This window comes from Ochotona curzoniae, unplaced genomic scaffold (genome assembly GCF_017591425.1).
Source record: "Ochotona curzoniae isolate NIBS_2020 unplaced genomic scaffold, NIBS_Ocur_1.0 contig_21, whole genome shotgun sequence".
Taxonomy (NCBI): domain Eukaryota; kingdom Metazoa; phylum Chordata; class Mammalia; order Lagomorpha; family Ochotonidae; genus Ochotona; species Ochotona curzoniae.
Window position 1 is genome coordinate 6,499,594 of NW_024465322.1, and position 20,907 is coordinate 6,520,500.

Consider the following 20,907-nt stretch of genomic DNA (forward strand, 5'->3'; position numbering starts at 1 on the left):
GTGACGCCCATCAGTACCTGGTCTACGGAAGGAAGGCATGCCAGCTTTAGGAGGTTCTGTCTGAACAGGGGCAGAGCAAGGAGCCGGTGCTACGGTGCAGCAAGCCAGATGGCCACCTGCAATGTGGGCATCCCGCTGGAGCACCGGTTCATGCCCGGCTGCTCCACTTCCGATCCAGCTCCCTGCTCATAATGGAAGATGAACCAGGTGCCTGGCGCTGGCTCCCACGTAGGAGACCTGACTACTGGACTTGGCCTGGCCCAGTGTCGGGAATTTCGGCCATTTGAGGAACAAGCCAGTGAACGGGAAGATCTCCCTCTTCTCTCTTTCAAATAAATAAAATAAACATTTAAAAATATATATTATTTTTATTGGAAAGGCAAATTTATAGAGAGAAGAAGGGACAGAAAGATCTTCCCTCTGCTGGTTCATCCTCCAAGTGGCCACAACGGCTGGAGCTGAGCTGAGCCAAAGCCAGGAGTCAAGAGATTTCTCTGGGTCTCATGCAGGTGTAGAGTCCCAAGGCTTCGGGCCATTCTCTGCTGCTCTCCTAGGCCACAAGCAGGGAGCTGGATGGGAAGTGATACAGCCTGGACACAGAGCAGCGCCAGGAGCCAGCAGCGCTGACTCAGTCTCCCAGCTGCCCGGGAGATGCCTGTCCCTCAAACGAGTTCCTTACTAAGGTGGTTTAACTGGCACCAAGATTCTTAAGAAAATGGTTTCACTATAAAAAAAGAGGAAAACGGCGCGGGGGTGGGGGGGGGATATCAACAGACAGGAATGTTGAATTTCCTCACGTGTAGCAGGGCGGAGGTTCTGCGAGCATCTGAACCCACACAGCACCTGCTGCCTGCCTGGAAGGCAGAACGCGCCGAGATGCTGGTCACGTCCCTGGGCCCGGGGCTGGGGTCCACCACGCCCGGTGTGCCCGAGTGCCGCAAATGACATGTGGGACACACAGGCACTACAGGGGATTTCATTTAACTTAACATTTATTGTCCTTTTGTAGTCGATGTCACGTTTTCTACACTGGAACAGGTAATCATGCTGGCCCTCCCCCGATCCCCTCAGAGAAAAGAGAAGGACTTCACACAGCTTTGAAGACGGAATGCACGGAGGTCCCACAGCACCTGAGCCACAAGGGAAGCGGAGACTCAACGGCAGACAAGCAGCAGGTGCAGAGCGGGGGCTCGGGGCTGGGCAGGAAGGAGCAGGGCTCTACGAACACTCAGAAGCTGCGAAGAGGCAGATGGAGGGCCAGCGTGCGGGGCTGCTGCGGGGCGCTCTGCAGGGGCCACTCCTCTTGGACTGGGTTTACACTACCCAGGAACCCGAGCGCCTTCCCCCTACCTGCCTCCAGCTTCCAGGGCCCACGCTGCCAGCACGTCAGGGGCTCAAGGGAGGCAGCCTTTGCTATTCCTTTGCTGTGTCCTTTACTTGGATTCAGATACCCTAATGGTATGACAGCCGGTGCTGCGGGCAACCCAGGCAGGAAGGATCTGCAGACAGGGCAGCTGCGCAGGGGCTGTGGGCCTCTGGGAGTCACCCCAGGCACGCGCCTCCTAAGCAGGTTAAGCCGCCAGGAGGAGAGCAAGCAACAGTTACAGAACCACACACCGAGAGCAGGTGCGTAAACTCACAGCACCAGCAGCCCAAAGTGCTGGGCACAGAGCTGCTCCCGGCCTGTCCTGGGCACAGAGCTCCCGGCCCATGCTGGGCACCTGCTCCTGGCCCAGTGTGTGCAGAGACCTCACACACTGCAGGTTCAGACAGCGACAACCCAGGACGAGGATGCTCTGGGTAATGAAGGAAAGACACCACTGTGCACAAACACGTCAGGGGAAAGCTTGCCCCGGCCCCACGGGGCTGCTCCACCGAGCGCCCCCCACGCCCTGGTCTGGAAGTGGGTGACTTGAAGGCCTGGCAGCAGCTGATCACATCGCAACACCAGCACAAAACGTCACCTTTAATGACACGGGAAGGCGTGACCTGCCACAGCCAGCTGGGGGACTGGAGGAGGAGTGTGGAAGGAATGCAGAAACGGAACCGGTATTTCACGAGAAGCCCACACGGGGCGGGCAGGGACGGAGCGGCAGCTAGTGCTTGGCCGAGTCTCGGGGGTAGAACTCGCTCAGGGTGCTCTGAGGAATCCTCTTGAGCATCTCCTTGGGGAAGATTCGGAGCAGCTGCCAGCCGATGTCCAGCGTCTCGTAGACGGTGCGGTTTTCGTAGGGACCTTGAAGGGATGGAGAGTGAGTCAACGGAGGCTCGAGTCTCCAGCTGGGAACTCTGATGGCTGGCAGTGCGGGGGCACGGCACGGCAGAGGCTCGAGTCTCCAGCTGGGAACTCTGATGGCTGGCAGTGCGGGGGCACGGCACGGCAGAGGCTCGAGTCTCCAGCTGGGAACTTTGATGGCTGGCAGTGCGGGGGCACGGCACGGCAGAGGGGCGCTCAGGCCTCAGGCCCTGGCCGCCGGGATGTCGGTGACGCCCCCGGAGCACACAGGTGGGTGGCCGTGGGGGTCTGACAGGGCTCAGGTGTCTGGGCAGCATCTGCCCGAGCAGAAGCCAGAGCCAGGGCTGTGGTCAGACAGCAGTGTGAGAAGCAGTCCCCCCAGAACAGGGATCTCCCGAAGCCAGCCAGAGCCGTGGGTGGACTGGAGAAACTACGGATTGTGTAACAGCCCGGAATCCACACTCACTGACACGCCAAGGCCAGGGCAGGAACGAGGAACAAGCTACACTGAGCTTTCGGAATGTCAGTAATCAAGGGGCAGGGAAACATGAAGTGACAACCTCCCAGCAGTGAGGGAGACGGCTGCTGACAGGCTAGGGCGTCAGCCGCCAGCAGGGCTGCGCAGGGGGCAGTGGCACAGCATGTCGAGCTGCTGCTGGTGACGCTGGCATCCCTTATGGGCACCACTTCAAATCCCAGCCCCTCCATTTCTTACCTGGCTCTCTGCTAACGCACCTGGGAAAGCAGAGGTGGGTGGGCACAAACGGGGAGACGTGGGCGGAGCGCCCAGCTCCTGCACTGGCTTGGCTCAGTACTGGGTGCAGTGGACATGTGGGAAGGGAACCAGTGGATGGAAGATTTCTACCTGTCTCTCTCTGATGCTCTACCTTTTAAGTGTACGTGCGAGGATGAAGAAAATAAGACAGCAGCTGAGTAAGTAGATTTTCAAGCGGAGGGGGTCCCGGCGTGTGCCGCAGGGGAGGGAAGCAGCCAGCTGGCCCAGGAGAGGGCACGCAGGAACAGTGCAGTCAGCCTGGAGAAGAAGCTTGCCAGCGTGCCCGGGGCGGCCACCGCAGTTAAGGACACAGGGCGCCACTTACCCTGAGAAATAAAGTTCTTCTCAAACTTCTGCAGGAACTCCAGGTACAGCAGGTCGTCTGAGGTGAGCGCCTCTTCTCCAACCACGGCTTTCATGGCTTGTACATCCTTCCCAATGGCGTAGCACGCGTACTAAAGGGAGAGGCGGAGGTGTGGCCACACGCGAGAGCCGCACACCCGCTACGAGGTGCCTGCTCCACAGAGGCGTGCTCTGCGGGGCGTGGTGGGGGACACACAGACGTCACGCGAGAGGACCAGGAGTGCATGGGAAACGCCCTCACCACGCAGAAGTCTTCAGGCCAGCCACCCACAACACTGAACATCCTACAAAACACACGCTCCCTCACGAGCTTCCGAGGAATACAGCATTCACGGTTGAGTAATGACTGGCATTCATGGTTAAGCTATGGACGGGCATCTTAGAAACCCAGCCAGGAAAACTCTTGTGACTAAAGCAGGTTTACCACGTCCACCTGAGGGTCCGAAGGCCTGCCTTAGCCGAGCCTGGCGCAGAGCCTCGCCCGACCTCAGCCACCCGGAGGTGGAGTGAAGGGAGCCCTTCAGCGCTCTGCTGTTTCACAAGATAGGCGAGCGGGTATTGGAGAAACACACTACCGTTATGACCGCCATTAGGAGCGCTCTGTAACCTCAGCTTAACACGGGCTTCCAGCAGCTTACCTGTACCTTAGCAGCAGCTCTCCTTACGAGATCAGGCCTGCCTTGGCTCTCAACCAGGAACACACATTCCCCACCCATTCTACATTAAAATCCTGCTTGAATGGGAGCAGAAGATGGAGAGCAAGGAGCAGGCGGCACGTACCAGCTGGTTGGAGACGTCGGCGTGGTCCTTCCTGGTCATCCCTTCCCCGATGGCCGACTTCATCAGCCGCGACAAGGAAGGCAGCACGTTGATGGGCGGGTAAATCTGAGGAAACGGGATGGAGATAACACCGCACTGAAGCGCGGAATCCGAGCTCCACTGGCAGCACAAAGGCACCTGACACTCCCCAGCAATCCGGAAATCACACAGCACTGGCAGCACTTGCTCCCAGGTGAGTTCAAGTAAGAACCATTCCATGGCATGATATTTCTTGTGGGAATCAAATCTGAGAGTGTGACATCCCAGCTCAGGGCTGAGTCGGTAAGCCAGAGCCGGAGAGCAAACTTCCCAACGTGCCGTCCTGCTCACAAGGCCAGCAGGGGGCACTGTCGTAAGGCAGAATGCCCCAAATGGTTCTTGGAGATGGCATATTCTATCTTTAAAGACACAAAATGGCAGAGGGATGTCTTCACCCCGGTACTGTGCCATCATTTCCGATATACAGCAATGATGATCTTCTAGGTGTTCTGGAACAATTCAGAAGGATGCTGTCCAAGGCTAACCCCAGTGCTTCTCCCGCAGGACTGGAGGCGGTTCCCGGGGGGCGTGGGGCGGTCTCCCGCCCGGCTCCCGGGGCAGTACCTGTCGGTTGTGCAGCTGTCTGTCCACGTAGATCTGGCCTTCTGTGATGTACCCGGTCAAGTCAGGGATGGGGTGGGTGATATCTGCCAGAGGAACGCACACGTCAGGCCTGCACTCTCTGTGGCGAGTGCGCCCACCCCCACTGCCCGTCTGTCCTAGCTCCAGCAGCGCCCACAAGGACAGGACTCGAGGCCGGAGAGCCTGTGCATCCGTGCCATCTGAAGTGGGAACCGCTGCCCAACGAAACCGAAAACTCAATTCCACACCGTACTTCATGTGTATTCGCTTCAAGTACAGCTGGTTGTGGCTAACGGCCACCATATCTAACCATTTCCTTTGCCTGGAGGCCGGGCTCAGGTGAGTCCACGAACTGCACGAGGCATCCTGCCATGAACAGTGTCCCCTCCTCATTATACAAACAGCCTTCACTTCTGACCACAAGCTCCCTCGCAGATGCAGCCAAAGCTGCAACCAGCTCCGCAGCCTCGTGGAGGAGTTTCCATGCTGGGGGCAGGCGCTCGCCCAGAACTGGGGACTTACCGTCATTGGGCATCGTGAGGATGGGGATCTGGGTGATGGAGCCGTTCCGGCCTTCCACCCGCCCTGCGCGCTCGTAGATGGTGGCTAAATCTGTGTACATGTAGCCCGGGAATCCGCGGCGGCCAGGAACCTCCTCCCTGGCTGCAGACACCTGCAGGTAAGCCAAGGTCGGCCATGTCACTCACACAGGACGCGCACAGGCAGGCCTGGCTGCAGGCGTGTCGGAAGGGAACCTCATCCCGCTCATTCCTAATCCTCTCTGTAACAGCCGACTCAGACAAATGTCTCAGCAACAACAGGTCAAAGTCGCCAGTAACCAAACTGTCGTCAGCGGGTAGAAGTGCACTCCTCGCTGGGCCCTAAGGCTTCAAGCAGCTGCTAGATGAAAACCTGCTTGTGACTTTTTGAATCAAAGGAAGCGAACTTTAAAATTGATGGAAGATCTTGGTTCATAGAGGAATTTCCTCCTGTGCAACTAGGCAGTCACAGAAACGAGTCCTGAGGTGATCCCGAAAGAGGGAGAGGCCACCAGCACCTTTGCGGCCTGTACGCACACCGCGAACTGCACCCTTACGACCGTCGGAATGGCAGGTCAGGCTGTGCTGAATCCACTTCTTACTGGATCTTCTAAAAGTAACGGCCTGTCACGGGGCCCAAGGGAACACCGAACCACAGCCTGTCACCTCACACGGGGCTGTGGGCCCAGGGCTGGCCTGGTGACAGCAGGAGCCCGCATCAGCTGGGACACTTTCAGTGCTGGGAGATGCCCTCCTGCCAGGTCCGCACTCCCCTACCTTCTCAACCAACTTGTAAGCATGCCCCCTGACCTGGGGCGCCTACTGCACCTGTGCAAGGTGGAAGCCAGGATGTGACAAAGGTGAATGACTTTTTGTGCAGAGGATTAACAAGCCCATTGTCTGCCTCTCCTAATAAGAGCTAACATCAGAGGAGAGGAATGTGTGTCCTTCTTTCATCAATGAGCAAGTCAGTCAGTCAGTCACTGAAATCTCCCGTGCAGCTTGACCCACTGCCCCACACCGAGGGCACAGCGACGGGGTGGTACCTGAAATCCCGCCCTTTCCAAGCTGACAGCTGGGAAACAAGGTGTACTTTCCTCTCTGACATTCTACTAATGCCATGAACAAAGAGCCGAAACAAATGATTAACAGCAAGAAACATCTTCCCAAGGAACTGGCCCTTACGATGACCCCCTTCTGCCCAGGGAAACGAGCCCGGTGGGCATTACCTCTCGGAGCGCTTCGGCGTAGGAGCTCATGTCTGTCAGGATGACCAGCACGTGCTTCTCACACTGGTACGCGAGGAACTCTGCGGTGGTCAGAGCCAGGCGAGGCGTGATGATCCGCTCGATGCTGAAAGGGAAGGCCAAGGTCTCGGTCACTCACACTCAAGGGCAAGCAATGCTCCAGCCCTGGGGTGAGGGCCGCTCCCCTTTTCAGGTGTGACACGCGTGGAGGGAGTGACCCCTGACTGCTCTAAGACGTCTCAAGACAGTCGTATGTTTACATGGTACCAGTCAGCTAGCACTACTAAGCTAGCCTGCTTCTGGATACCCAGTAAGTCCTGCGTCTACAGATCCAAGCAGTTAGGGACTGAGTGAGGAGAAATGAAACTGCACTTGTGCTGAGTACGTGCAGCTTTCTTCCTCCTTTGTAACCATGGATGCAGCCTTTACAGGGCATCAGGTACTACGAGCCATCGAGGCAGGAATGCAAGAACCCAAGAGGATGTGCTTCTGCTTTATGCAAACTCAACCCCACTTTCTTTTCGTTTTTGATCCCATTTTCTTAAGGGACTCAAGCCCCCTGTGCCCATGGCCAACGAGGGATGTCATTTTCCAAATTTCTCAGAGCTGTAGCGTCTCCCAGGTGATCGGTCTGGGAGAGAAGGCAGGACAAACGGATGGAAACAGACACGAGGCTTCTCAGGTAGAGGGGAAAACAAACAAACAAACAAACAAACATACATGTACCAAGTGCTGACTGTGTGCCTGGCACACAGTGTGACCGCACTGAATCTGTGCAACACCTCGGTGAGAGGAGGGCTATTTGTCACGGTTTAGGGGCACTAGGAGCTCAGTAACTCGCTCACAGCCAAACCAGCCCTAAGCAGCAGGGCTGGACTGAACCCCCCGTCACGCAGCCCTGCGCCCTCCGAGCTCACACCTCGTCGCTCACCTCCCTCACACACCCTCCTGACCCCGAGTCCAGGCAGGCAGGAAGGTAACAGCTCCGTTTACTTACGTCGGGTCATTAGCCAAGTTCAGAAAGAGGCAGACATTGTCCATGGAGCCATTTTCTTCAAAGTCAGACTTGAAGAACCGGGCCGTTTCCATGTTTACCTAAACAGCAACGATGCCGACAGTTGCCCCGCGTGCAGGCCGCACGCAGGCCAGGCTGCGGGATCTGGCTCCTTCCGGAGCGCCTCACACACCCAGTGTCTTCACAGTGCCTGCTTTGGGCGCACAGAGGATTACTCTCAAGTTTCTGTCAAGTGCTGGCTTCCATCCTTCGTCTGCCCAAACGCCAGGCTACAACTTGTCTACCTAGCGATCAACTCAACTGCACACGCGTTACTTACCACGCTGCTCTAAAACACGTCTGTGGCGTACTGGAGCAGGAAACAAAAACAAAAACCATTCGAAAATCAGAAACACTTACCCCCATGGCAGCAAAGACAATGGCGAAGTTCTCCTCACTGTAATCCACAACGTCTTTGGATTTCTTTACCAAACCAGCCTGGCGACAGATCTGAGCTGCAATCTGACGGGGAATGGAAAAGAAATGTGTTGAAATCCAGAGACACATTCCTGCAACAGCAGAACTGTCTGGAATTGTCCTCCAGCGTTTAATGGGCACTCCCTGGTACAGCCGTCTTGTGCTTTGTCCAGAGATGAGCAAAGGCAGGGAAGAGGATGGCGACGGATGGAGAGCCAGTTTAAGCAGCTCACACAGGTGCACTCCGCACCGGGCACAGGCACCCACCGTGACGCAGGTGCACTCCGCACTGGGCGCAGGCACCCACCATGCAGGGGCGGTCTCCCTCTCACATGCCACACAACGACCCCAGTGCTCACCTCATTGTGTGGCAGCCCGGCGGCCGAGAAGATGGGGATCTTCTGGCCCCTGGCGATGCTGTTCATGCCATCGATGGCCGAGATGCCCGTCTGGATCATCTCCTCGGGGTAGATTCGACACTGAGGGTTGATGGGCTGGCCTGATGACGCCAATGCCAATAAGGGAAGCAGAAGCAAAATCAAATCGGAAGATCAGATCTGCACACAGCACTTTCCTCTATTCTTAAAATATTGGTTATTTTAAAAAGGTGCAACTGGAGATTTTTTTTTTCCTCTTTCTCTTCAGTTCTTTCTAGTCTCACAAAGCAAGCAGCAGTGGAACTGGGGTAAAATGAAAGGACGGCACGTAAGAAGCCCAAACAAGCCAGGGCTCAGCACATTCTGACCTACTCCAGTGACATTGTACAATCGTGAAAGGCTACACCAAATGTTAAGACAGTCTGCAGGAAGACACGAACATACTAAGCATCCTCTAACTGAGGAGCCATCTACAGCGAGCGTCGGCTTCCTACTTGAAGTGATACTACGGGCATCACTGTCTGGCTGCTACATACTGGACGGATCGGGGCTGTTTTCCCCACACTCTCCCGTCTCACCCATGATGTCCAGGAAGTCTTCAGCCAGGACCACAGGGCCCCTGTCGATGGGCTTGCCCGATCCATTGAACACGCGACCTGTGGGACAGCACGAGACGGTCCAGCAGCTGGACATTCCCACAGCCATCCCGCTGTGGATTCTGTGCAGGCCAACAGCCCCACTCACCGAGCATATCCTCGGACACGGGCGTTCGCAGGATGTCCCCGGTGAACTCGCAGGACGTCTTCTTGGCATCGATACCTGACGTCCCTTCAAACACCTACGAGGAGAGAGCGCTCCGAGGTGAGGGCCCTTACACAGCCTTTATCCGCTACAACTCACACGTCCTGCTTTTAATATAATGAACAAAAAAATGTCCATGGCCATGAGTTGAACTGCCATCAGACAGCAAGGTCCAGGACTGCAGGCTGACCTGGACAAGCCTCCCAAGGATGTCCTTTGCTTTTTTATTACACGGCCGTGAAAGGAAAAGGCATTGGAGGAGTCAGGCGGTCCCACCGAGCCTACCAACAGTTCCTGTCAGGTGCTCTGAGACACGTCCTGCCCATCCCAGCTCTGGAGTATTTAGATTCAACACTGTTTTGGTTCTATCATCAGTAAACTTATTCATCTCTCCATGTGCCTGTCTTAAATGATGTCCCTGGAGCAGTTACTGGTGGCACAAGTGTCCCTGCTGTCGCTGGCCCTCGGCTCTAGGAGCAGCACTCCTCAGGTGCCTGTACCAGGTAAACAGTCCAGCTGGCCAGGGTTCCAAAGTGCACTTACCTGAACCACGGCTTTGGAGCCACTAACTTCTAGGACTTGCCCGCTTCGCTTGGTACCGTCTGGTAACGTCAAGTGGACAATTTCAGCGTACCTGGGAAACTGGAAAGGACAAAGATAACCCAGCTGAACCCTTTGAGAGCTGCCCACGGTACCCACGTGCTGCGTTCCTCACAGCGTGGATGGATGCCCCACGCGCTGCGTCCCTCACAGCATGAACTTTTTGTAAATCTCTTTCCCCAGGATGCTGTTTGTGTTTTTACTGTAAGATATCTTAAGTTTTAAGACTTTCGATGTAATAACACGAATGACTGTCCTTCAGCACTGTGCCTTTTGTGTCTTGCTGCGGGAAGCATCCCACGTGAGGTTCTCGAATGGTCCTCCACTGACATGAATACGATTCTGCTTCATTTTTTACGTTTCTGTCCTGAATCCTTCTGGGTTTATACTTCTGTGGCATCTTTTATTCTTTCCTCACACATGGGAAATCTTGAAGGATGGAGGAGTGCTGGTTGCCAGGAGAACCAAGCAGGTGAGTAAAGACACTGCACTGTGACCCCGTTCTGACCTCCAGAAAGAGGGACTAAAGCAGACTCGGTACCGCTGGCCAACAGTCACAGATACTTAATCAGGGCTTCCACAAAACCCTGACCAGAGGAGCTTCGCAGCCAGCGTCTGAGAACACAGCCCATGCAGAGGGCAGCCGTGGGGGGCAGGGCTCCTGTGCGCCAGGTCTCCAGGTCCTCACCCCAGGCCAGGCACCTGCGACAGACAGGAGCATGGACAATCTGTGGACCCACCACCAGACAGGGGCATCTAACGGATGCAGCCCGTAACCTCAGGGTCTACTGAGTTAGCCTGCAGGTCACCCGGCAGGTAGCTGCCCATTTGGAAGACAGAGGACACAAACAGGGGTGTTTTAACCTCCTTTCTGCGTGCCATGTGCTACAGGTGCAGTGGACATCTGCGAAGGGCTTAAATGTCTGTTCTAGTCCTTGTTTTGTAAAGAGGCTTTCTTTTCTTTCTGTATTTACTGGGATGAGCCCAGGTTTTCTCTAGTTTAATCTGCAATGTGCTGTTATACCGATATGCTTTGCTCTACCAAATCACCTCTGGCTCACTGGGACAAACCATTCGGTCATAATTTTGTCATTTTTGCTAATGTATTTTACTCTGGGCTTTGGGCTCTGCACTGGGAAGTGAAAGCAGCTACCTTCCCTTCATGGCTGACACTGCCCAGGGGCAGCTTCCCGGCCAGCCTCCTGAACTGCGCACCCCAGCACTCTCCCTTTCAGTCCTGAGGCCGCTGGAACTTGATCGGCTCCCTGGTCCTCTGTGTGACTGTCAGTTCAAAGCAAAACCAAAGACACAACAGAAAAACCACCCCTGAGCCCCAGGGTATGAGACCACTTAACAGGAGGGGCCCGCCTCTTCTCCCCTAGAGCTACAGCCAGCGGGGATTCAACTCCAGGGCTGTAGCTCTTACACCATTCTTTTTAATTCTTTCCTTGAAAGGCAGAGTGACACAGAGACCTTCCACCACATCTACTCGCTCTTCATGTGCCCATCTGAGTCTCCCACACGAGTGGCAAGAACCCAAGCACTTGGGCCATCTGGTGTCGATGGGTACCCAGTAACAGGAAACCAGATGAGAAGCAGGGGAACCAGGACCAAACCAGCACGCCAAGCAGAGGCAGTGTCCCAAGAGGCTGAGCCATAGCGCCGCCCCCTCCTGACTAGTTTTCCAGGCGTGTCTGGTTACCGACTGACACGCGTGCGCATACTGCAGCTGCAGCTCCTGCAGGGCTGCCTCGCTGTCTGGTACACCTTATGATGCAGCTAGGACATGAACAACACAAACTCGAGTGTCATGGAGGCCGTTTCTCAACACACTCATGTAGGAAATTCTGCATTTATTCAGAAATGAGTAAACAATGTTCTCTAACAGGACATACGGAGAGGGCCCGGCGCCGTGGCCTAGCAGCTAAAGTCTTTGCCTAGCATGGTGCTGGGATCCCATATGGGTGCTGGTTCTAATCCAAGCGGCCCCGCTTCCCATCCAGCTCCCTGCCTGTGGCCTGAGAAAGCAGTCAAGGACAGCCCAAAGCTTTGTGACCCTGTACCCCCGTGGGGGACCTGGAAGAGAGACGTGGCTTCAGATTGGCTCAGCTCCGGCCGTTGCGGCCACTTGGGGAGTGAATCATTCGACGGAAGATCTTCCTCTCTGTCTCTCCTCTCTGCATATCTGCCTTTCCAATAAAAACAAATCTTAAAACAACAACAACAACAACAACAACAACAACAACAACAACAACAGGATATAAGGAGAGAAAAAGGGCCGGTGTGTTGACTCAACTGGCTAATCCTCCACCTCCAAGTGTCACATCCTATATGGCTGCTGCTGGTTTGTGTCCTAGCTGCTCCACTTCCCATCCAGCTTCCTGTTTGTGGCCTGGGAAAGCTGTAGGGGATGGTCCAAAGACTTGGAACCCTGTAACCATATGGGAGACCCGGAAGAAGCTTCTGGCTCCAGATAAGCTCAGTTATAGCCATTAGGGAGTAAACCAATGGATGGAAGATCTTTCTGTCTCTCCTCTCTGTAAATCTGCCTTTCCACTAAACATAAATAAATCTTAAATATAGATATATATATAGCGAGAGGAGAAGAGAATAGAAGGCAAAGAAATAAATATAGCTTGCTATTTTCCCTCAAAAGATAAGAGCTTGGGCTCTCTTCTTTCACAAATGTTGACACACCATCACAGCCGGAGGCTCTGAGCCGCCTGCAGAGCAGTGGGGAATGGCAGCCAGCAGGGAGGTTTGCTAAGCTCAGCTAAGATTGATTTGTAGAGGACTTTGCTAATACAAAAAAACATTATCTTGGTGACAAAGCTGGAGAGAAAGGTTACCTTGCCTTTTCTATATAAAATCTTTCTTAATTTAATTTGCTTCCACAGGGGTCACACGTCAGATACACACACTTCATTACACTTTATCAAACCAGTACTGCGTGTTTCTCCCGGCCCACTCAACAACCACGGAGAATCACCGTTCTAGACAGCATACTATGCACATCTCCTTCCCAGCAAATAATCGGATCACAGAACTGAGGTGGGAGGCTTAGCAGAGTATCCAGTTATCAACTATATTCTGCGCCATGCTTTCTAAGGGGATGCGAGCTGCGACTGTATCAGATATGGTCTCATGAGCGTAAAGTCTAGACGATGAGCCAAACACCATTAAACATGGCATTCTCTGACATGTACCTTAATTCACCACGGGTCTACAGTGTCCCACAGGTGATACCTTCATGAGTATTTTTGCTGGTTTTTTTCCCCCCTAATAAACCTGTAAAGGAGTATCGGTTTTTGTTCCCTTCTAATCGGCAGGAACACAAGCCCACATGCCACCCAGAGTCGACGGGGTGGCAGAATCCAGTCTTCTGAGTTTGGGTCCGAAATTCCCGACCCCTCTGTAGCACTGATGTCCAAACAGGCAGGGTGCTGCGTGGGACTTAAGGGCACGTGGAGAACGCCATGGCAGCCAGATCGCAGCAGACAGCAGCATTACCTTGACATGGTCCAAGATCACCAGCGGGCCATTGACGCCGGACACGGTCTTGTACGCTACGGAGAAACACACAGGGTCAGCTTTAGTCGCACAGCACCAAGGCCCACGTTACCTTGCCAGGGTTGTCAGGGTGGCTGGGCAGGCCTGAGCCTAAGTGTGTAAGCTTGGCGGGAGTTAATGGGAATTGGTTGTGTGGTTGAATGAAGAGAGAAACACAGAAGCCAGCCAGCGAGAGCTGCCCCGCACTTGCACATCCAAAGCCTTGTCCTTGTACCATAACCTTCTGGGGGAATCTCTCCCACCGGCACCAAGGAGTCTATCAGGCCCAGAAGAAGTTCTGGGAGGAATTTCAGGAATTCCACCCCCGGCAAAATCCTGGAAAGGGTGTCTGGAGGTCAAACAGTGGCCCAGGAGTATGGCCATAAAGCACCCTGGCCTGAATCCCGGGGGGCTCTCAGCTTGGGGAGACCGGGGGCGGGGGGCAGTCAGCTGCAGTGCCTTCATCACACTCGGCTGGTGTGCTTGCGCCCACTCTCAGTCTCACATTCCAATTTTTTCTTGCGCTACAACATGGAAATCCGATCTCCGGTACAAGTGTCATCAGACCCTTTTTTCCACTTTATCGCACCCATTATAGCATGGAGCTCAAATATCTATAAAAACTAAGAATGGAACTGGTACGACAAGCTCGTATTTGAACAACTTACAATGCGGCACACACAACCACAATAGTGTTGTGAATTCTTACTCGGGGTCACTGGGGTCACAGCTCTCCGCACCTGACAAACATAAGGCACACAGGGACATGCCCCACTTCCCGTGGGCAAAGTGAGGAGGCAGGGCTCTGAGCAAGGCAGAGTCCCAGCCAGACACCACACAGCCCACTAGGCACTGAGCGCTCCGGGGAGCCCCAGTAAGATGCCACTATAGCCCACTGAGGCATCCAGCTGAGCAGAGCAGAGCAGAGCAGGGCAAAGGGCAAGGGTCTGGTCTGAAGAGCCTAAAGCACCAGGGACAAACTCCTAAAGGGGATCTAAGAAAATACAGCCCTCTGGGTATGTGGTGCCATAAATACTCCAGGCTTTGGGAAGGAGGGAGTGGGCCTAGGAAAGGCCAGATACCAGATAAGACAGGTGTCCTTTAAAAAAAAAAAAAAAAAAACTTGGAAGTCTGGTTGGAGAGACATTTTCCACCAGCCTCGAACAAAGGATTCACCTGCAATTCCTCAATTCAGCAAGGAATCAGACACCACTCAACCATGGGAACAGGACAGTGAGTGTCCCAACAGAAGCCTCACGAGTCATCACATTCATCCAGCGCTGCAGAGCAGCTGATAAACACAGCAAGTTGCCAGTCAGTTGGGCATTTTGCACCTGCCTGATGAGCATCAGAATGAGCCTAGCACATTTGGATACTCCCAGGAACCAGGAAGCCACTGAATCACCAACCTGTCACCCGAGGGGCTGCAGGATTCTAGTGCCAGCAGCCAGGCGCAGTATCAGGGAGCGGCCCAAGTAGGTCACCTGGAATGCACCAGCTTTCTTTTCCAAAGTCCTGAGAGGACAGGCCAGCTGCGAGCTTAAAAGATAAGCTGGCTGAATGAGACCCCTACCTATGGTATTTCCTGCCACTTTTACAAAAAATGCTCTCCTCACTGTTTTTAAAATCTCTGAGCACCATTAGAAAAACACCATCTTGCTCTTCTAAAAAAAATTCCCCACTGTTCTCATTCTAAAGACTCTAAAATTTCTTTTTTTTTTCCCCACTGAATTTCCAAACTTACTGCGTGGAAGTAATAAGTGAGGTACTTAGGAACATGTTTTCTGAAAACGCAGGTCGTCTTCTCAAACTCTCGAGGCATATGCAGGTGGGGGCAGGGAGGGGCCTGCCTCGGACAGCATGTGACATTAGCATGTGACATCAGTAAAGGCCTTCCGGTTCTTACAATCCTCTTCCCTTTGAACTTCCAATCCAGACAACAGCTGGTCTTCAGAATTGCACTTTGAAAATGGAAGTTCATGCCTGCCCAGGAGTCACAAGTCAAAAGCATGACGGTGAAAGTGAAACACTGGCCGCTCTTCCTGGAAGCACTGCATCCAGCTGATTCTGCAGAAGAGTCCTCTTCAGCAAAGTCAATGCCCACAACAGGTGCAGGAGCCCGGTGGACGCCTGGGCAGCTGCGACAGGCCACTCGGCCGGCGGCGCCCGTCGGCAATGCAATGCTCACCTTACTGCTAGACAAGACTTGAGCTAAACTGCTGCTTTTCTGGCTTTCAGAAAATGCTCTTCTCAGGAGAATTAACTAACCCGCCCAAGAATCTTAACCTACGCTTAGGTCTGAGTCGCTTGCTGCTTAACTCCGCTGCAGCCTGATTCTTAACTAACCGCTCCTGTTCTGCGTGCGTGGATGGGATGCCACACTCTTGGATTTGCACAAATTCCACAGCAACACCCACTCCAAGTAACTTCATGAGTTTTTAACTGAAAGTGGACTAACCAGTGGAATAGAGTTGAAAAGAGCAGTGTTAGGTGGAGATGCTTCCCATAGAAGCTAGGATCAAACATGCTTGTTTCAAGTAAGATGACAGGGGGGGTTGTAGTACAGCAGGTGACAGCTTAGGCACTCCATACGAGCTTTGGTTCTAGCCCTGGCTGCTCCACTTCTTTTTATAAGCAGATAACACTTAAAAAAATTATTAGAAAGATAGGTCAGATTTATGGAGGCAAGAAGAGATACAAAGATATTTCGACTGCTGGTTTTCTCCCCAAATGGCTGCAGTGGCCAGAGCTAAGCTGATCCAAAGGCAGGAAGCAGGAGCTTCTTCCAGGTCTCCCAAGGCTTTGGACTGTCCTTGACTGTTTTCCCAGAGAAGTGGAGCAGCTGGGACATAAACCAGTGCCCACATGAGATTCTGGTGCTTCTAAAAGGTGAGGATTTAGCCATTGGGTCACTGCACCAGGTCCAGCTGCTCCACTTCTAATCCAGCTCCCTGCTAATGTGCCTGGAAAAGCAGCAGAGGACAGCCCTGTCCTTAGGCCCTTGCGCCAGTGTGGGAGACCTGGATGGAGTCTCAGGCTGCTGGCTCTGGCCTGGCTCAGCTCTAGCTGTTGATGCCATTTGGAGAGAGAAGCAACAGATGCAAGATCTCTCTGCCCTGCTCCTCCCCCAATTCTGCATTTCAAAGGTAACAAATTAACACATAAAAATGAAGCAAATAAATGTTCTAATCCAAACTAAGCAAAAACATCACCCAACTTTTTATCTGCATTTTGCTTCACACCTTTACAGACCACCTACAGAAGGGTTAACTGATCCCCAAGAAACACTGCAAGGTAGGCAAAACTAACCCACACACGCTAATTCTAGATTTCATCACAGTGAAGTCTGTTAGCACATGTCGGGAACCCGGCTGCTAACTGTTGTTTTCTCTAACTCTGAGGTTGGTACTCTATGATCCTGTAACATTTCTCACCTCAGTCTCCCATATAATTTCAGAATAAGGAGCTCACACCCTGTAAGTATCAGGCCAAGAGTGACCAGAAAGCAGTTCATGGAGCCACGGTTGTGGTATACAGACAATGACTGGGACACTGGCATCCCCCAGGGGCACCAGTCTGCATCCCGGCTGCTCCACTTCTGATCCAGCTCCCGGCTAGCGGCCAGGGAAAGAAGGCGGCCCAAGTGCCTGGACCCCTGCTACCCATGTAGAGAACTGGACTGAACTCCTGGCTCTGGCCCAGTCCTAGCTGTTGCAGCCACTTGGGGAGTGAACCAACAGATGGAAGATCTCCCAAACCAGCTTGTACAAGCTATAACTCTTTTCCAGAGCGATAAACAACTTGCTAAGAAGAGCGCAGAGAAGCTGCTGTGGAGCATTGTCTATTAGCTCCTGCCCTTCCACGGCAGCCTCTAGGCGGCTTTCCTCTCCACCCGGTTCCCAGTCCAAAGCAGAGAGCGCTTCCAGGCTGGTGCTCAAGACAGTACGCTACTCTTCAGAGCAGCCAAAACCACTCACAAGTGACACAAGCATCTCTGCTTGTCAAAAATACTGACCACACTTTTCTCAAACACATCCAAATGAACAAGAACAGAGAGGCCCAAGGGAAGATCAGAACTTCTGACAACCCAGAAGACACACGGTTGTATTTCACAGTTAATGTGCTTTACCACCCAAGTCTCACAATCAAGCAGACGATAAACATTTACTAACTTTTACGACAGTGTTAAGGGGCACTTACTTTAGTTCTCTTGGTAGGGTAAGAGACTCGGCCCTCCTCAATGACTGGGACATACTCAAAGGGAGATTTCAACAGCTGTTGCCCAATAAAGAGTCTCACGGGCTCCGCCTTAGAGAGTCATGGTCTATTGTGCAAGAGTGGGCCTCGCACCTCGAGCGGCAGCTGCAGAAGCAGGGCAAGCCCGGAGCCCTGAGCTCCTCCCCAACACCGAGAAACGCACGGGGTCTCCAGACACAGCACATCCCAAACCTTCAGCATCCACAGGCTCAGTGTCCACGACTGAGCCGTGCTCAAGCTTTGAGTGTTCTAGAACCTTGAAAATCCTACTACAGCACTCCAGACTCCACAGTTCAGGTTTGCCTTTCCACCTCTGGTCAACAGTTCTACAACCTTGAAGCGCAGGAACTGCCACTGTGACCCCATTCCCTCACTCAAACACCATTAAATGGCTAATTACACCTCACCTTGGACAGCGGCCTCCGGCCTCAGTTACAAAATTTCAGAGGTTAATATTTATTCAGAACCACTTAAAAGTGCGGACTGGAATAAGACTTGTTACTGAAATGCACTTCTTTTTTCTTTTTAAGATTTATTTTTTCATTATTTATTGGAAAGTCAGATATACAGAGAGGAGGAGCGATAGAGAGGAAGATCTTCCATCCGATGATTCACTCCCCAAGTGAGCGCAACGGCTGATGCTATGCCCAAAGCTTTGGGCCGTCCTCAACTGCTTTCCCAGGCCACAAGCAGGGAGCTGGATGGAAGTGGAGCTGCTGGGATTAGAACCGGCGCCCATATGGGATCCTGGTGCGTTCAAGGTGAGGACTTTAGGCACTAGGCCATGCCGCCAGGCCCCTAAAATGCACTTTGTTACTAGTAATATAACTACTAGTGTAATAGAATTCACTTTCTATAAGTGTATGTATTCATGGAAAAATCAAGAGACAGAATGAATCTCCCACCTTCTGCTGGTTCACTCCCCAAATGGCCACAACAGCTAGGGCTGGGCCAGGCCCAAGTGAGCTGCCCAGAGCTCTGTCCCGTTTGGGTGGCAGGGACCCAAGTTCCTGAGCCATCACTGCCACCCACGCTGTCCATCGGCGGGCAGCTAGGATGGACAGCAGGCCCTGGGACGTAGTTGTGGGCACCCCAGACAGCAGCTTCCGGGCCGAGCCCTGACTGACTCCGGGTTGAGACCCTGTCCACTGAGCTCCCAGAATGAGGCAGAGAGGTGTAGGCGGACACTGTGACCCTAGAAGGTCAGTGAGCACAGGATTATGACTGACTGGATAATATCTGTATGATAACAACCGAATGGACACCTTTTGTGTGACTGACTGGATACCATCTGTATGAGAACAGCTGAGTGGACAGCATGTGAATGAGAACACTTGGTGGAATCTACAAAAGGAGTTCCAAACCAAAGTACAGAAACTGTTGAAGGGTTTTGTTGATAAGCTCAATACCTCCTCCCTTATCCCATATGACCCTCAGTGGATAAAGTCTGATGCCACTAATAAACTTGTCAGAGCCCACGTGTGCACCAAGCCCATCACTGAGAGGCAAGCTGCATGATGCTCAAAGCCTTCTGCTGGCTAGGCACCGTGCTCAGCACAGCTCTGCGGGCCCTGGAGCTCACGTGTCACTGTGTTTACACTGGTCAGGAGAAACCCAGCCTGGAAAGGCCCACAGGCAGGACCCACACTCCTGTCTGATGCGGGCTTACAACCTCCATCAGGCAGTACCAGTTCTGAAACAGCCACTGATCCAGGCAGGCACTGAACATCACAGGGACACGGACATCAGACGCCAGATCTTTCTCTGCAAGTACCACTGACTGACTCTGCTGAGCAAGGCTGACACACCCAACCTCTAACAGAACCTGGGATTCTTACTGCCAGGGTTTACACAACAACGCCGCATACCTGTCAGTCTCCTGAGTTATCTTCCCACACTCCCCCACCCAACCCGCCACAGGGGGACTAACTGGATTTCCAGCGGGAAGGGCACCTCTAGGCAATCCAGTGTGGAACATTCTCCTCCTTTCTCCGCTGCAGCTCCATCACATGACCCACCACGGACAGCTCAGGAGGGGATTAGTCAGGCTGGGGGAAGGCCCGTGCCAAAGGCCCTGCCGTCTGAAACGCCCAGAGACCAGTGCTGCCAAAGGCAGGCCCCCCTCCCTTGGGGGAGACACTAGGTACTGGCTCCGCTGGTAAACACAAGTCTACATTTCCACGGCCAACGCCTGATGCTCCCCACTGAATTCTCTGAGCAGACGCAAACCACTCCGGTCAGCACTGCTGAGCTGCTGGCCGGCCGGCGGGTGGGCAACCACGGCCACGAGGCCACTTGGCACCGGCCGACGCACCTGTGCGCACGCTACACACATGGGGTGTACGTGCAGGGGGGCGTCCCGGAGAACCACGTACCCCACCCCTAGTTTAGTTAACGAGTCGGGTCAGTTAATGCACAGAGGATAGCAGGTGGAAAAAAAAACTAAAAAAGCCTAGGAAGTAAGAAAACTGACTTCCAGGTCTAGGTGACTGGAGACGGCGAGGACCACCGCTCCCGGCACCCTACCTGTAAACCGAGAGGGCTTCCCGGCCGGCCGCCCGTGTCTCGGGTGTCCCAGGCGTCCCACAGACAGGCAGCCTCCGCGGTGTGGGGTGGGTGCGCCCCCAGACTCCCCGAAAACCCAGGGGGCGGAGGGTGGGGACCCTGGAAAGCAGGTGCACCGGGCGCGCAGAGCGGGGGAGGGTGACGGCTGGTCGGTCCTTCCCGGGGCGGGGAGTGAAGACAGGCGAGGCTGCGCCCCAGACGCCCCCCGTCCTTGTAGGGGCAGTGGACAGAGGTCCACAGAGGCAGGTACTCCGTGCGCTCTGCCTGGGGGGCGCGGAGCGCGGAGAGGCGACCCCGAGTCCCCACCCGGGAGGAGGCGCCTGCCCGCGGCCCACCGAGTCACGACATAGCCAGGGACACTAAAACCTATCAAGGGTTGAGATCTGTGTGTGTGTGCTGGGGTGTAGGGGGTCTGGAGGGAAGTTCCCCAAAGGGACCCCCACCCGCAGCCAGAGCAGGTGAGCGGCAGGCAGCCCAGGGCTGGGGTGGGCGCAGAGGCGGGGCGCGTCTCGCTCATCGGTACTCACTGAGGCGGGGCTGAGAGAGGTAGTTCCGGGTGATCGCCAGTGCCTGCTCCCGCGCCCCCGCCGCCGGCCCGCCGGTGGGCATGGGGAGCTCGGTCGCGGCCCCGTTCACGATCCCCCGCATCGTCCGTAGCGCCATCTTGTCTCTTCCGTCCCGACGGGC

The 20,907-nt window shown here is 54.1% G+C and overlaps 1 protein-coding gene across 1 annotated transcript; it reads right to left on the reverse strand.

Moving 5' to 3' along the window:
* Window positions 1–974: 974 nt before the first annotated feature.
* ATP6V1B2 (ATPase H+ transporting V1 subunit B2) lies at window positions 975–20,907 on the reverse strand. The gene is made up of 14 exons (XM_040971296.1): window positions 20,748–20,907; window positions 13,360–13,415; window positions 9,793–9,891; window positions 9,193–9,286; window positions 9,027–9,104; window positions 8,431–8,570; window positions 8,015–8,116; window positions 7,598–7,695; window positions 6,583–6,706; window positions 5,337–5,487; window positions 4,797–4,879; window positions 4,155–4,259; window positions 3,337–3,466; window positions 975–2,236 (listed from the first exon to the last, which is right to left on the reverse strand). The coding sequence occupies exons 1-14, from the start codon at window positions 20,881–20,883 to the stop codon at window positions 2,097–2,099; spliced, it is 1,536 nt and encodes a 511-aa protein (XP_040827230.1). The 5' UTR covers window positions 20,884–20,907; the 3' UTR covers window positions 975–2,096.